This window comes from Bombina bombina, chromosome 5, assembly GCF_027579735.1.
Source record: "Bombina bombina isolate aBomBom1 chromosome 5, aBomBom1.pri, whole genome shotgun sequence".
NCBI classification, from domain to species: domain Eukaryota; kingdom Metazoa; phylum Chordata; class Amphibia; order Anura; family Bombinatoridae; genus Bombina; species Bombina bombina.
The window spans coordinates 135209763-135227153 of NC_069503.1; the positions used below are offsets into that span (position 1 = coordinate 135209763).

At 40.3% G+C, this 17391-nt stretch overlaps 1 protein-coding gene across 3 annotated transcripts in view; it reads left to right on the top strand.

Annotated features, from left to right (window-relative positions):
• The window catches only part of CCM2 (CCM2 scaffold protein), a 154175-nt gene extending 142273 nt beyond the window's left edge, over positions 1-11902 (top strand). For all 3 annotated transcript variants that reach the window (XM_053713708.1, XM_053713709.1, XM_053713710.1), the window contains one exon: positions 10329-11902. In XM_053713708.1, coding sequence (XP_053569683.1) covers positions 10329-10618 — 290 coding nt within the window. In that variant the 3' untranslated portion in view covers positions 10619-11902. The remainder of the gene's footprint in view (positions 1-10328) is intronic.
• Positions 11903-17391: the final 5489 nt, after the last annotated feature.

Consider the following 17391-nt stretch of genomic DNA (forward strand, 5'->3'; position numbering starts at 1 on the left):
CAGGAACATCTGTCTCGGGTAACTTGCTTCCTGAGACCTTCCTGGGTGATTGTGACTACGGACGCCAGCCTGTCAGGCTGGGGAGCTGTTTGGGGTTCTCTGAAGGCTCAGGACCTGTGGTCTAGGGAAGAGTCTTCTCTTCCCATAAACATGTTGGAGTTGAGGGCAATCTTCAATGCCCTGTCAGCATGGCCTCAATTATCTTTAGTCCGGTTTATCAGATTCCAGTCGGACATCACTTCAATGGCTTACATCAACCACCAGGGAGGGACTCAGAGTTTCTTGGCCATGAAGGAGGTGACTCGCATTCTACAGTGGGCGGAAGCTCACGATTGTCTCCTATCTGCCATCCACATTCCAGGAGTGGACAATTGGGAGGCAGATTTTCTGCAGACAGACCTTTCATCCCGGGGAGAGGGCTCTCCATCCGGAAGTGATCTCTCAGATAACCCTCAGGTGGGGGGTTCCAAATTTGGATCTGATGGCGTCCCACCAAAATGCCAAGGTTCCAAAGTGCGGTTCAAGGTCAAGAGATCCTCAGGCCGTTCTGATAGATGCTCTAGCGGTTCCTTGGATGTTCTCTCTGGCATATCTGTTTCCTCAGTTTGCTCTCCTTCCATGAGTTATTGCCCATATCAAACAGGAGAGAGCATCGGTAATCCTAATAGCTCCTGCATGGCCTTGCAGGATCTGGTTCGCAGATCTGGTAAGGATGTCATCTATACCTCTTTAGAGGTTACCTCTGAGGAAGGACCTTCTAATTCAGGGTCTTTTCCTCCATCCAAACCTGGATTCTCTGAAGCTGACTGCTTGGAGATTGAACGCCTAGTTCTGTCTAGACATGGTTTTTCTGAAGTGGTCATTGATACTATGCTTCAGGCTTGCAAAGCTGTTACTCGCAAGATTTACCATAAGGTATGGCGTAAATATCTTTATTGGTGCAAATCTAAGGGTTTCTCCTGGAGCCGGGTTTGGAATCCCTGTATTTTATCTTTTCTTCAGGATGGCCTGGAGAAAGGTTTGTCAGACCGTACTCTGAAGGGTCAGATTTCTGCAATATCCTTTTGCACAAACGTCTGGCAGATTTACCAGATGTTCAAGCTTTTGTACAGGCCCTGGTAAGAATCAGGCTTGTGTTTATACCTGTTGCTCCTCCTTGGAGCCTTAATCTAGTTCTTAAAGTTTTGCAGCAGGCTTCATTTGAGCCAATGCATGTTGTTGATATCAAATTATCTTGGAAGGTTTTGTTTCTCCTTGCTATTTCTTCCGCTCGCAGAGTTTCTGAGCTTTCAGCTCTGCAGTGTGATTTTATGCAGATAAGGCAGTCCTTCGTACTAGATTGGGTTTTCTCCCTAAGGTGGTGTCGGATCGAAACATTAAAGGATTACTTTCTGTTATAATTTTTAAGCTAAACAACTAACATATTAAAGTTAATAAACATTAATTAAAACCTACTGACCTATATTTTCTCCAAAACGAAGTTTCATAACGTTCTAAAAGTTATATCTTTTATTCGCCAATGATGCCACGTTATCCTGCCCACTATGTTCAGCACTGCATGTTCAAAATACTTAAACCAATAACTTTGTGTTTAAAGCGCCATTTTGAAACCTAGGTATTGTAAACGGATTGGTACAGAGCAAAGGATACCCACGGAGTGGGTTTGGAAAACAATTAAATTTGCAGACAAGATTTCTGATATACATTAGAGATATGTTAATGAAATGCTATTGATAAAAAGCGTATTTGGGGTAGTTAGTTAGTAACAGGCATAGAAAATATTTACTTACAGTGGCCCTTTAATCAGGAAATTGTAGTTCCTCCTTTTTGTCCTAATCCTTCTTCTCAAAAGGAACGTCTTTTGCATAACTTGGATGTTGTGTGTGTGTGCGTGTGTGCTCTAAAGTTTTACCTTCAAGCTACTGAAGATTTCAGGCAATCTTCTGCCCTGTTTGTTGTTTTCTCTGGAAAGCGTAAAGGTTAGAAGGCCACTTCCCTCTGGTTAAAAAGTATGATTCGTTTGGCTTATGAGACTGCTGGACAGCAGCCTCCTGAGAAAATTACGGCTCATTCCACTAGAGCTTCTTGGGCTTTCAAAAATTAAGCTTCTGTGGAACAGATTTGCAAGGCTTATGAGACTGCTGGACAGCAGCCTCCTGAGAAAATTACGGCTCATTCCACTAGAGCTTCTTGGGCTTTCAAAAATTAAGCTTCTGTGGAACAGATTTGCAAGGCAGCAACATGGTCCTCTTTACATACATTTTCCAAATTCTACAAATTTGATACTTTTGCCTTGGCTGAGGCTTCTTTTGGGAGAAAGGTTCTTCAAGCGGTAGTGCTATCTGTTTAGATCCTCCTGCCTTTTTTCTCCCTCCCTGTTCATTCCGTGTCCTCTAGCTTGGGTATTGGTTCCCACTAGTAGTTGGAATGGCGTTGTGTACTCTCCATGCCATAGAGAAAAAAAATATATGCTTACCTAATAAATTTCTTTCTTTCCGGACATGGAGAGTCCACGACCCCGCCCTCTTTTTAATTATAATTCGGCAGTTTTTTTGAGTAAACCTCAGGCACCTTTTTCACCCTTGTGTTTCTTCTTTTTCCATTTCCCTTCGACTGAATGACTGGGGATTATGGGTAAGGTAACTTACACTTAACAGCTTTGCTGGGGTGCTCGTTGCCTCCTCCTGCTGGCCAGAAGTTGAATATCCCACTAGTAATTGGAATGACGTTGTGGAATCTCCATGTCCGGAAAGAAAGAAATTTATCAGGTAAGCATAAATTTTGTTTTTTAATTGTTCAGTGACAAATCTAAATGCTTTTTCATACCTACAGATTCTAGGTCATTATACATCATAGGTAAGTGTTGGCAGAAGAGCTTTCCATACGGGTGCTCTCTCATCACGGTGATAGGGTTGCCAGCTGTTTCTGTAAAAATACTGGAACCAGATAGTGTTTGGGTGAAAATGTTAGATGTGTGTTTGATGTGTCCTCCAATCAGATCCATTGTCCAGCAAATTCTGTCGGAAATATGCTCAAATGGCCCCAAATCAGAAACTATTGTCTGTCATTTGTATGCCTATATTGCACATCAGATCAGACCCATGACCTCCAGCCATATGCCCATATCAAGCCCCAAATCAGGTGTGCAGTATTTGTACATATATTTTACTGAACAACCAGCGACTGTCCTGTTAAAGGGACAGTCAAGTCCAAAATAAAATTTCATGATTCAGGTAGGGTATGTCATTTTTAACAACTTTCCAATATTGTTTTATCACCAATTTTGCTTTGGTCTCTTGATATTCTTGAAAGCTAAACCTAGGTAGGTACCTATGCTAATTTCTTAGATGTTGAAGGCCGCCTCTGATCTAAATGCATTTTGACCGTTTTTTCACAACTAGAGGGCGTTGGTTCATGTACATTAGATAACATTCAGCTCATGCACGTGGAGTAACCTAGGAGTCAGCACTGATTGGCTAAAATGCAAGTCTGTTAAAAGAACTGAAATAAGAGGGCAGTTTGCATAGGCTCAGATACACGGTAATCACAGAGGTAGAAAGTGTATTAATATAACTGTGTTGATTATGCACAACTGGGGAACGGGTAATAAAGGGATTATCTATATTTTTAAACAAGAAAAATGTTGGTGTTGACTGTCCCTTTAAATATTTAACACCTTTACAAATAAATGATGATGATAATAATACTACCTGACAACCCTATGTGTAGATCGCTGCGTAATTACACAAATATACGTGAATGTAGAAATGGTCTCAATAGTGCCAAGAAAATTTCAGTTCAGATATTTTGTGTCAGAAACAGACAACCATATGTGTTTACTCAAGATTCAATGGTCATTCCTTGGAGCTTAGACGGCCTTTTCTTTTTTCCTCCAATTTTTCTGCTTCTTCATATTTTTCAGAAGTTTTAAAAAGAAAGACAGAGGCTAATTCACTGGGTCCAGAACAATTTGTTTTACTTTTTCTAATCTGCTTATTGTTGATTACATTGTTCTATTTTTTTTTTTTCCTTCTTTACCAAGACTTGAATTTTACATTAACATTAAATGGACATTAACATTGTATACGTGCAAAGTATATATCAGCAATTAGTCACTGTATTACTAAAGATCTGCACACAATTATAAATGTTTTTAAATTATCATTTATTTCTTTTTAAACAAAATTTACATTGTTTTACAGTCCACGGACATTACTTTTCTTTCATGTAATTAACAAGAGTCCATGAGCTAGTGACGTATGGGATATACATTCCTACCAGGAGGGGCAAAGTTTCCCAAACCTTAAAATGCCTATAAATACACCCCTCACCACACCCACAAATCAGTTTTACAAACTTTGCCTCCAAGGGAGGTGGTGAAGTAAGTTTGTGCTAGATTCTACGTTGATATGCGCTCCGCAGCAAGTTGGAGCCCGGTTTTCCTCTCAGCGTGCAGTGAATGTCAGAGGGATGTGAAGAGAGTATTGCCTATTGAATGCAGTGATCTCCTTCTACGGGGTCTATTTCATAAGGTTCTCTGTTATCGGTCGTAGAGATTCATCTCTTACCTCCCTTTTCAGATCGACGATATACTCTTATATTTACCATTACCTCTACTGATTCTCGTTTCAGTACTGGTTTGGCTTTCTACAAACATGTAGATGAGTGTCCTGGGGTAAGTAAATCTTATTTTCTGTGACACTCTAAGCTATGGTTGGGCACTTTATTTATAAAGTTCTAAATATATGTATTCAAACATTTATTTGCCTTGACTCAGAATGTTCAACTTTCCTTATTTTCAGACAGTCAGTTTCATATTTGGGATTATGCATTGAATTATCATATTTTTCTTACCTCAAAAATTTGACTTTTTTCCCTGTGGGCTGTTAGGCTCGCGGGGGCTGAAAATGCTTCATTTTATTGCGTCATTCTTGGCGCAGACTTTTTTGGCGCAAAAATTCTTTTCCTTTTCCGGCGTCATACGTGTCGCCGGAAGTTGCGTCATTTTTTGACGTTATTTTGCGCCAAAAATGTCGGCGTTCCGGATGTGGCGTCATTTTTGGCGCCAAAAGCATTTAGGCGCCAAATAATGTGGGCGTCTTATTTGGCGCTAAAAAAAATATGGGCGTCGCTTTTGTCTCCACATTATTTCAGTCTCATTTTTCATTTGCTTCTGGTTGCTAGAAGCTTGATATTTGGCATTCTTTCCCATTCCTGAAACTGTCTTATAAGGAATTTGATCTATTTTGCTTTATATGTTGTTTTTTCTCTTACATATTGCAAGATGTCTCACGTTGCATCTGAGCCAGAAGATACTACAGGAAAATCACTGCCTGCTGGATCTACCAAAGCTAAGTGTATCTGCTGTAAACTTTTGGTAGCTATTCCTCCAGCTATTGTTTGTAATAATTGTCATGACAAACTTGTTAAAGCAGATAATATTTCCTTTAGTAATGTACCATTGCCTGTTGCAGTTCCCTCAACATCTAAGGTGCAGAATGTTCCTGATAACATAAGAGATTTTGTTTCTGAATCCATAAAGAAGGCTTTGTCTGTTATTTCTCCTTCTAGTAAACGTAAAAAGTCTTTTAAATCTTCTCTCTCTACAGATGAATTTTTAAATGAACACCATCATTCTGATTCTTTGGACTCTTCTGGTTCAGAGGATTCTATCTCAGAGATTGATGCTGATAAATCTTCTTATTTATTTAAGATGGAATTTATTCGCTCTTTACTTAAAGAAGTACTAATTGCTTTAGAAATAGAGGATTCTAGTCCTCTTGATACTAATTCTATACGTTTGGATAAGGTTTTTAAAGCTCCTGCGGTTATTCCAGAAGTTTTTCCTGTTCCTAATGCTATTTCTGCAGTAATTTCCAAAGAATGGGATAAATTGGGTAATACATTTACTCCTTCTAAACGTTTTAAGCAATTATATCCTGTTCCACCTGACAGGTTAGAATTTTGGGACAAAATCCCTAAAGTTGATGGGGCTATTTCTACCCTTGCTAAACGTACTACCATTCCTACGTCAGATGGTACCTCGTTTAAGGATCCTTTAGATAGAAAAATTGAATCTTTTCTAAGAAAAGCTTATCTGTGTTCAGGTAGTCTTCTTAGACCTGCTATATCATTGGCTGATGTTGCTGCAGCTTCAACTTTTTGGTTGGAAACTCTAGCGCAACAAGTAACAAATCGTGATTCTCATGATATTATTATTCTTCTCCAGCATGCTAATAATTTTATCTGTGATGCCATTTTTGATATTATTAGAGTTGATGTTAGGTTTATGTCTCTGGCTATCTTAGCCAGAAGAGCTTTATGGCTTAAGACTTGGAATGCTGATATGGCTTCTAAATCAACTCTACTTTCCATTTCTTTCCAGGGAAACAAATTATTTGGTTCTCAGTTGGATTCTATTATTTCAACTGTTACTGGTGGGAAAGGAACTTTTTTACCACAGGATAAAAAATCTAAAGGTAAAAACAGGGCTAACAATCGTTTTCGTTCCTTTCGTTTCAACAAAGAACAAAAGCCTGATCCTTCGTCCTCAGGAGCAGTTTCAGTTTGGAAACCATCTCCAGTCTGGAATAAATCCAAGCCTGCTAGAAAGGCAAAGCCTGCTTCTAAGTTCACATGAAGGTACGGCCCTCATTCCAGTTCAGCTGGTAGGGGGCAGGTTACGTTTTTTCAAAGAAATTTGGATCAATTCTGTTCACAATCTTTGGATTCAGAACATTGTTTCAGAAGGGTACAGAATTGGTTTCAAGATGAGACCTCCTGCACAGAGATGTTTTCTTTCCCGTGTCCCAGTAAATCCAGTGAAAGCTCAAGCATTTCTGAATTGTGTTTCAGATCTAGAGTTGGCTGGAGTAATTATGCCAGTTCCAGTTCCGGAACAGGGGATGGGGTTTTATTCAAATCTCTTCATTGTACCAAAGAAGGAGAATTCCTTCAGACCAGTTCTGGATCTAAAATTATTGAATCGTTATGTAAGAATACCAACGTTCAAGATGGTAACTGTAAGGACTATATTGCCTTTTGTTCAGCAAGGGAATTATATGTCCACAATAGATTTACAGGATGCATATCTGCATATTCCGATTCATCCAGATCATTATCAGTTCCTGAGATTCTCTTTTCTAGACAAGCATTACCAATTTGTGGCTCTACCGTTTGGCCTTGCTACAGCTCCAAGAATTTTCACAAAGATTCTCGGTGCCCTTCTGTCTGTAATCAGAGAACAGGGTATTGTGGTATTTCCTTATTTGGACGATATCTTGGTACTTGCTCAGTCTTTACATTTAGCAGAGTCTCATACGAATCGACTTGTGTTGTTTCTTCAAGATCATGGTTGGAGGATCAATTTACCAAAAAGTTCTTTGATTCCTCAAACAAGGGTAACCTTTCTGGGTTTCCAGATAGATTCAGTGTCCATGACTCTGTCTTTAACAGACAAGAGACGTCTAAAATTGATTACAGCTTGTCGAAACCTTCAGTCTCAATCATTCCCTTCGGTAGCCTTATGCATGGAAATTCTAGGTCTTATGACTGCTGCATCGGACGCGATCCCCTTTGCTCGTTTTCACATGCGACCTCTTCAGCTCTGTATGCTGAACCAATGGTGCAGGGATTACACGAAGCTATATCAATTAATATCTTTAAAACCGATTGTTCGACACTCTCTAACGTGGTGGACAGATCACCATCGTTTAATTCAGGGGGCTTCTTTTGTTCTTCCGACCTGGACTGTAATTTCAACAGATGCAAGTCTCACAGGTTGGGGAGCTGTGTGGGGATCTCTGACGGCACAAGGAGTTTGGGAATCTCAGGAGGTGAGATTACCGATCAATATTTTGGAACTCCGTGCAATTTTCAGAGCTCTTCAGTTTTGGCCTCTTCTGAAGAGAGAATCGTTCATTTGTTTTCAGACAGACAATGTCACAACTGTGGCATACATCAATCATCAAGGAGGGACTCACAGTCCTCTGGCTATGAAAGAAGTATCTCGAATTTTGGTTTGGGCGGAATCCAGCTCCTGTCTAATCTCTGCGGTTCATATCCCAGGTGTAGACAATTGGGAAGCGGATTATCTCAGTCGCCAAACGTTGCATCCGGGCGAATGGTCTCTTCACCCAGAGGTATTTCTTCAGATTGTTCAAAAGTGGGGGCTCCCAGAGATAGATCTGATGGCCTCTCATCTAAACAAGAAACTTCCCAGGTATCTGTCCAGATCCCGGGATCCTCAGGCGGAGGCAGTGGATGCATTATCACTTCCTTGGAAGTATCATCCTGCCTATATCTTTCCGCCTCTAGTTCTTCTTCCAAGAGTAATCTCCAAGATTCTGAGGGAATGCTCGTTTGTTCTGCTAATAGCTCCGGCATGGCCTCACAGGTTTTAGTATGCGGATCTTGTCCGGATGGCATCTTGCCAACCATGGACTCTTCCGTTAAGACCAGACCTTCTGTCGCAAGGTCCTTTTTTCCATCCAGATCTGAAATCCTTAAATTTAAAGGTATGGAGATTGAACGCTTGATTCTTGGTCAAAGAGGTTTCTCTGACTCCGTGATTAATACTATGTTACAGGCTCGTAAATCTGTATCTCGAGAGATATATTATAGAGTCTGGAAGACTTATATTTCTTGGTGTCTTTCTCATCATTTTTCTTGGCATTCTTTTAGAATACCGAGAATTTTACAGTTTCTTCAGGATGGTTTAGATAAGGGTTTGTCCGCAAGTTCTTTGAAAGGACAAATCTCTGCTCTTTCTGTTCTTTTTCACAGAAAGATTGCTATTCTTCCTGATATTCATTGTTTTGTACAAGCTTTGGTTCGTATAAAACCTGTCATTAAGTCAATTTCTCCTCCTTGGAGTTTGAATTTGGTTCTGGGAGCTCTTCAAGCTCCTCCGTTTGAACCTATGCATTCATTGGACATTAAATTACTTTCTTGGAAAGTTGTGTTCCTTTTGGCCATCTCTTCTGCTAGAAGAGTTTCTGAATTATCTGCTCTTTCTTGTGAGTCTCCTTTTCTGATTTTTCATCAGGATAAGGCGGTGTTGCGAACTTCTTTTGAATTTTTACCTAAAGTTGTGAATTCCAACAACATTTGTAGAGAAATTGTGGTTCCTTCATTATGTCCTAATCCTAAGAATTCTAAGGAGAAATCGTTGCATTCTTTGGATGTTGTTAGAGCTTTGAAATATTATGTTGAAGCTACGAAATCTTTCCGTAAGACTTCTAGTCTATTTGTTATCTTTTCCGGTTCTAGGAAAGGCCAGAAAGCTTCTGCCATTTCTTTGGCATCTTGGTTGAAATCTTTAATTCATCTTGCCTATGTTGAGTCGGGTAAAATTCCGCCTCAGAGAATTACAGCTCATTCTACTAGGTCAGTATCTACTTCCTGGGCGTTTAGGAATGAAGCTTCGGTTGACCAGATCTGCAAAGCAGCAACTTGGTCTTCTTTGCATACTTTTACTAAATTCTACCATTTTGATGTATTTTCTTCTTCTGAAGCAGTTTTTGGTAGAAAAGTTCTTCAGGCAGCGGTTTCAGTTTGAATCTTCTGCTTATGTTTTTCGTTAAACTTTATTTTGGGTGTGGATTATTTTCAGCAGGAATTGGCTGTCTTTATTTTATCCCTCCCTCTCTAGTGACTCTTGTGTGGAAAGATCCACATCTTGGGTATTCATTATCCCATACGTCACTAGCTCATGGACTCTTGTTAATTACATGAAAGAAAACATAATTTATGTAAGAACTTACCTGATAAATTCATTTCTTTCATATTAACAAGAGTCCATGAGGCCCACCCTTTTTTGTGGTGGTTATGATTTTTTTGTATAAAGCACAATTATTCCAATTCCTTATTTTATATGCTTCACACTTTTTTTCTTATCACCCCACTTCTTGGCTATTCGTTAAAACTGATTTGTGGGTGTGGTGAGGGGTGTATTTATAGGCATTTTAAGGTTTGGGAAACTTTGCCCCTCCTGGTAGGAATGTATATCCCATACGTCACTAGCTCATGGACTCTTGTTAATATGAAAGAAATGCATTTATCAGGTAAGTTCTTACATAAATTATGTTTTTCTCCAAATCTTTAAATTTATTTTGGCTATATGTTAACTGAAGCCGATGGGAAGAAGGCAGCTATATTTTAGATGAGCACATGCCTGAATACTTTTATGAACATTTCAACTTACTCCTAGATGTTAAAAGGCAGTGAACCTTACTAATGTGTGAATATGGTGTCACCTTGTTGTGTGTGTGAATAAATCTTTTATTGAAATTAACAAATGTATTTAATATTGTGTTTTTTTTATTAAGGTCTCCGACCCTTCATCCCAGAGAAGGACAACCAACATTTTGAAAACTTCCTGGAAACGATTGGTGTGAAAGATGGGCGTGGTATTATCACAGACAGCTTTGGAAGGTACAGAAGGACTATGAGCTCAGCATCTAACTCCACTACAAATGGGAATTGTGCAGCTGGTGGCTCAGATGACCAAACTGTGCCCTCAGAAGGAGACGAATGGGATCGGATGATAACCGACATCAGCAACGACATAGAAGCACTTGGATGCAGCATGGACCAGGATATCCCTCAGCAGCTGTAAATTATCGTTGACCGGGTGATAAGTCCTTTTCCACACCAGCATTATCTCTAGCTCGGAGGATGATTCACTAGAACTCCATATATAGTTCTTACAATATCTAAGCAAGATAGTAAAATGACTTTGGGTTGCGGACATTTTGCTGTAACATAGAGGGATTCTTACAGTTGGAACTCAACAGTCTCTTGTGTTACTATTGTGAAAATACTTTGATACCCAAGTTTTTTTGGGTCTAAGTTTTGATTGAAAATACCACCCTCCTATTTAACTTCAGTTTTTTTTGTTTGTTTTTTAACTTTGTGAAAGTGAAATCTAGATTTTAATTTTGTTTGCAAAATAATCTTTTTTTTTTTTTTTGGTCAACAAAAGATAATCAAGTATGAAGCGGTGAAGGTTGGAACTTGTACATTGAAATAACTCTTTAGTTTTGCACATGAGTTTGTGTTTGTTACACTCAAGGACTATTTTTTTTTTATTCTAAAATTGGGTAAAATAAAAGCCACAAAAATAGCAATTTAAAGTTTACCACAATGTGAAAAACTGAAAGGATCGTTGGACGTTGAAAACATTTCAGTCTGTACCTGAAGGATGCTAGTGCTGTGATAGTTATGCATTTGCTTTTACGTGTCTGTTTATTTTATGTTTTGAGAGTGGCTTTTTTATTTTTAACTTTTTAGATTTTGTGTATCACTTGGAGAAGCCAAAAAAAGTCTTAATTTTGACAAGTGATCTTTGTGTTATTTGCCAGGCTCAGTATCCTGTTCCAGTACACGTTTAGGCCAGAGTTTGTTTTTTAGCTGTGTAAGAAGATGATTTGTGCGTGCTGGCATTAAAACAATATATGTTACTGTGTAGAACCAATAAGGGGTTGATCCCTACAACTTTGGTGCATTTTTTATTTAGATTTGTTGTTTTTTGTGAGCTCATGCTGTTTACAATAAGTGGCCAAATATGCTGCATCATAAACTGTTCTTCAAGTCCAGATTATCTCTTGAAAAGTCTCACGTGACAATAGCATTGCAGTTTACTAAAATGTATATATTTATCCACAGTACCGCAAGCAATCTGAATTAAATTTGACTTTATCCACAGTCTTTTCAAGGTCTGTGTCTTCATGTCAAAATGTATTATTCTTTACAGAAAATTTGGTTTGATCATCAGTCTTGCAGCCTGGTATGATGGTCGTACAGGGTGTGACGTGCTTACTACAATTTTTACATTTGATGACTAACTTTCTAGGGTTTGTTTTTATATATCTATAAATAAAATATTCTCCTAGCTCATTAATATTGTGAAGTCCCTAAGTTTCATATACATGTGTCATCTTCCTGCTATGGGGTCTCTGTACAGATTATACAGTGAATTGCTGATTTAAACATTCTTCCTTAGCATCTAATAGTGTATTAAAGGATACTTGTTTTTTTAAGGACATATAATGCTCTGTAAACATGGTAAGATTAGCTGTATATAAGGTTTATAGTAAAAATGTACCTTTTAATTTATTCCTATTTTCCTACCTTTTTTATTTATTCCTATTTTTAAATGACCATTAAATACAGTAGAATCACATAATTAACAAATGCACAATAACAAGACAATGCAATAACACTTACTATGAATTTTAAATGAGCAGTAGATTGTTTCTGACCATTTTTTTTATAATTTACTTCAATTTGCTACCCCCCCCTGTATCATGTGACAGTCATCAGCCAATCACAGACTCATATACAATTACACATGCTTAGTAGTAGCTGGTGCCTCAAAGTGTGCCTATATAAAGACTGTGCACAATTTGATCATAGAGGTAAATTGGAAAGTCTATTAAGATCATGTGCTCTATCAGAATCATGAGTTAAATTTTTATTTTACTGTCCCTTTAAATAATATAGATTTCTCCGCCTCAATTGCTCAGCATTTTTTGACTAGGCAATTCATGCAGCTTCACGTGGGGAGTCCAGAGACTCAGAAAAGGACTCCAGACAGGTTTATTTGCTACCAAATTTATCCCTAAGGAAGGTAAAGGCTACAGTGGAAGCTGTGGCAGGGGACTGTACTGTGTTAACCGGTTAATAACTGTTGTTAGCTCCGGTTTGGGCACTGAGGGGTTAATTGGTCTGAAAATGTGTGTGCAATCTTTTCAAAGCATTAAGACACTGTGGTGAAAATTTCATTAAAATCGGATGTGTATTTAATGGTTTTTTGATGTTTCAGTAATAAAGTGTGCACTTAAAGAGACAGTAACGTTTTTGTAAAAAATAATTATTATTGCATTGAAGTTCTGTTAAGGTTTGTCAAACATGTCTGATCCTTCAGATAGCCTATGTTCTGTATGTTCAAAGTCCAAGGTGGTTCCCCCATTAAATTTATGTGTGAAGTGTGCCATAGCGTCCAAGCAGCTTAAGGACCATTCAATCACACTTAAAGATATAGCCCAAGATGATTCTTTAGCTGAAGGTAATGAAGATAGCTCGCTATCCTCTCCTTCTGTGTCAATACCAGCTATGCCCGCGCCAGCGTTGCCCAGTACATCTAGTGCACCAATGATGATTACCATGCAACAGTTAGCGACAGTAATGGATAACTCTCAGCATTTGTATCTAAACTGCCTGCCTTTACTAGGAAGCGTGATTGCTCAGTTTTAAATACAGAGCATGAGCAAGCAGACGCAGAGGATAATTTATCTGTAGTGCCCTCACATCAATCTGATTTGCCGGTGAGGGAGGGCCTGTCTGAGGGAGAAATTTCTGACACAGGAAAAGTTTCTCAGCAGGCAGAGCCTGATACTATAGCATTTAAATTTAAGCTTGAACACCTCCGCGCCCTACTTAAGGAGGTCCTAGCTACACTTGATGATTGTGAACCTTTGGTGGTTCCAGAAAAATTGTGTAAAATGGACAAATTCTTAGAGGTCCCAATACACACTGATGCGTTTCCGATACCCAAGAGGGTGGCGGATATAGTGACTAGGGAATGGGAGAGACCAGGTGTACCTTTTGTCCGTCCCCCCCCCCCCCTATATTTAAGAAAATGTTCCCCATTGTTGACCCCAGAAAGGACGCGTGGCAGACAGTCCCTAAGGTAGAAGGAGCAGTTTCAAGACTAGCTAAACGCACGACTATACCAATAGAAGATAGTTGCGCTTTCAAAGATCCTATGGATAAAAAATTAGAAGGTTTGCTTAAGAAAATTTTTGTTCAACAAGGTTTTCTTCTTCAACCAATTTCTTGCATTATTCCTGTAACCACGGCAGCGTCTTTTTGGTTTGAGGAATTAGAAAACTCGCTCCAGAAGGAGACTTCTTATGATGAAGTCATGGACAGAATTCACGCTCTGAAGTTGGGTAATGCCTTCATTACAGATGCCGCTTTTCAGTTGGCTAAATTGGCGGCGAAAAATTCAAGTTTTGCAATCATGGCGCGCAGAGCGCTTTGGCTAAAATCTTGGTCGGCGGATGTGTCGTCCAAAACAAAATTGCTTAACATTCCTTTCAAGGGTAAGCCCCTATTCGTGCCAGAGTTGAAAGAAATTATTTCAGATATCACTGGGGGAAAGGGCCATGCCCTCCCACAAGATAGGCCTTTCAAAGCTAAAAACAAGTCTAATTTTCGTTCCTTTCGCAATTTCAGGAACGGACCAGCTGCTACCTCTTCAGCCACTAAGCAAGAGGGTAACGCATCCCAGCCCAAACCAGCATGGAAACCATTGCAAGGCTGGAACAAAGGTAAACAGGCCAAGAAGCCTGCTGCTGCTCCCAAGACAGCATGAAAGATTAGCCCCCGATCCGGGACCGGATCTAGTAGGGGGCAGACTTTCTCTCTTTGCTCAGGCTTGGGCAAGAGATGTTCCGGACCCCTGGGCACTAGAAATTGTCTCTCAGGGGTACCTTCTAGAATTCAAAGACTCTCCCTTAAAGGGAAGGTTCCACATGTCTCGCTTATCTTTAGACCAGATAAAGAGACAGGCATTCTTCCATTGCGTAGAAGACCTTTTAAAGATGGGAGTGATACACCCCGTTCCGATATCAGAACAAGGGAGGGGGTTTTACTCAAACCTGTTTGTAGTTCCCAAAAAGGAAGGAACTTTCAGGCCAATTCTGGATTTAAAAATCCTAAAAAAAGTTCCTCAGAGTTCCATCATTCAAAATGGAAACCATTCGGACAATCTTGCCAATGATCCAGGAGGGTCAATATATGACTACCGTGGACTTAAAGGATGCGTACCTGCATATTCCTATCCACAAAGATCACCATCAGTTTCTAAGGTTCGCCTTTCTGGACAAGCATTACCAGTTTGTGGCTCTTCCTTTCGGACTGGCCACTGCTCCCAGAATTTTCACAAAGGTGCTAGGGTCCCTTCTAGCGGTACTAAGGCCAAGGGGCATTGCAGTAGCACCTTATCTAGACGACATTTTAATACTAGGGTCGTCTTTTCACAAGGCAAAGGCTCATACGGACATTGTTCTAGCCTTTCTAAGGTCTCACGGGTGGAAGGTGAACATAGAAAAGAGTTCTCTGTCCCCGTTCACAAGGGTTCACTTTCTGGGAACAATAATAGACTCAGTAGAAATGAAAAATTTTCTGACGGAGGTCAGGAAGTTAAAACTTTTGAACACCTGCTGAGTTCTTCACTCCATTCCAGAACCCTCCATAGCTCAGTGCATGGAGGTAATAGGACTAATGGTTGCGGCAATGGACGTGGTTCCTTTTGCTCGAATTAATTTAAGACCATTGCAACTGTGCATGCTCAAACAATGGAATGGGGATTATGCAGATTTGTCTCCCCAAATACAAATGGACCAGAAAACCAGAGACTCACTCCTCTGGTGGTTGGCTCAGGATCACCTGTCTCGGGGAACGAGTTTCCGCAGACCAAAGTGGATCATTGTCACGACCGACACCAGCCTCTTAGGTTGGGGGGCGGTCTGGGAGTCCCTGAAAGCTCAGGGTCTTTGGTCTCGGGAAGAATCTCTTCTCCCGATAAACATTTTGGAATTGAGAGCGATATTCAATGCGCTCCAGGTGTGGCCTCGACTAGCGGAGGCCAAATTCATCAGATTTCAGTCGGACAACATGACGACTGTAGCGTACATCAATCATCAAGGGGGAACAAGGAGTTCCCTGGCGATGAGGGAGGTATCCAAGATCATAAAATGGGCGGAGGATCATTTCTGCCATCTATCAGCAATTCACATCCCAGGTGTGGACAACTGGGAAGCGGATTATCTGAGTCGTCAGACTTTCCATCCGGGGGAGTGGGAACTTCACCCGGAGGTTTTTGCCCAGTTAACTCAACTATGGGGCATTCCAGATTTGGATCTGATGGCGTCACGTCAGAACTCCAAAGTTCCACGTTACGGGTCCAGGTCCAGGGATCCCAAAGCGACATTAGTAGATGCCTTAGTGGCGCCTTGGTCGTTCAATCTAGCTTATGTCTTTCCACCGTTTCCTCTTCTCCCCCGGCTAGTAGCCAGGATCAAACAGGAGAAGGCTTCGGTAATTCTGATAGCTCCTGCGTGGCCACGCAGGACTTGGTATGCAGACCTGGTGAATATGTCATCGATTCCACCATGGAAGCTACCTTTGAGGCAGGACCTTCTAATTCAAGGTCCATTCGAACATCCAAACCTAGTTTCTCTGCAACTGACTGCTTGGAGATTGAATGCTTGATTCTAGCAAAGCGTGGGTTTTCGGAATCAGTTATAGATACTCTGATCCAGGCTAGAAAGCCTGTCACCAGGAAGATTTACCATAAGATATGGCGGAAATATCTTTGCTGGTGTGAATCCAAGGATTACTCATGGAGTAAGATTAAGATTCCAAGGATACTATCTTTTCTCCAAGAAGGATTGGAGAAAGGTCTATCAGCGTTTGGCAGCCGTGCCAGATGTTCAGGCGTTTGTACAGGCTTTAGTCAGAATCAAGCCTGTCTACAGACCTGTGGCCCCTCCATGGAGCCTAAATTTAGTTCTTTCAGTTCTGCAGGGGGTTCCGTTTGAACCTTTACATTCCATAGATATTAAGTTACTATCTTGGAAAGTTTTGTTTTTGGTTGCTATTTCTTCTGCTAGAAGAGTGTCTGAATTGTCTGCTTTGCAGTGTAATTCACCCTATCTGGTGTTCCATGCAGATAAGGTTGTTTTGCGTACCAAACCTGGTTTCCTTCCAAAAGTTGTTTCTAATAAGAATATTAACCAGGAAATTATAGTTCCTTCTCTGTGTCCTAATCCAGTTTCTAAGAAGGAACGACTGTTACACAATCTGGATGTGGTTTGTGCTTTAAAGTTTTATTTACAAGCAACTAAAGATTTCAAACATCATCCTTGTTTGTTGTCTATTCTGGTAAGAGGAGAGGTCAAAAAGCGACTGCTACCTCTCTTTCCTTCTGGCTAAAGAGCATCATCAGATTGGCTTATGAGACTGCTGGACAGCAGCCTCCTGAACGGATTACAGCTCATTCCACCAGAGCTGTGGCTTCCACATGGGCTTTCAAGAATGAGGCTTCTGTTGAACAGATTTGTAAGGCAGCGACTTGGTCTTCACTGCATATATTCACCAAATTTTACAGATTCGATACTTTTGCTTCTTCGGAGGCTATTTTTGGGAGAAAGGTTTTACAAGCAGTGGTGCCTTCCGTTTAGGTTACCTGACTTGTTCCCTCCCTTCATCCGTGTCCTAAAGCTTTGGTTATTGGTTCCCACAAGTAAGGATGAAGCCGTGGACCGGACACACCAATGTAGGAGAAAACAGAATTTATGTTTACCTGATAAATTCCTTTCT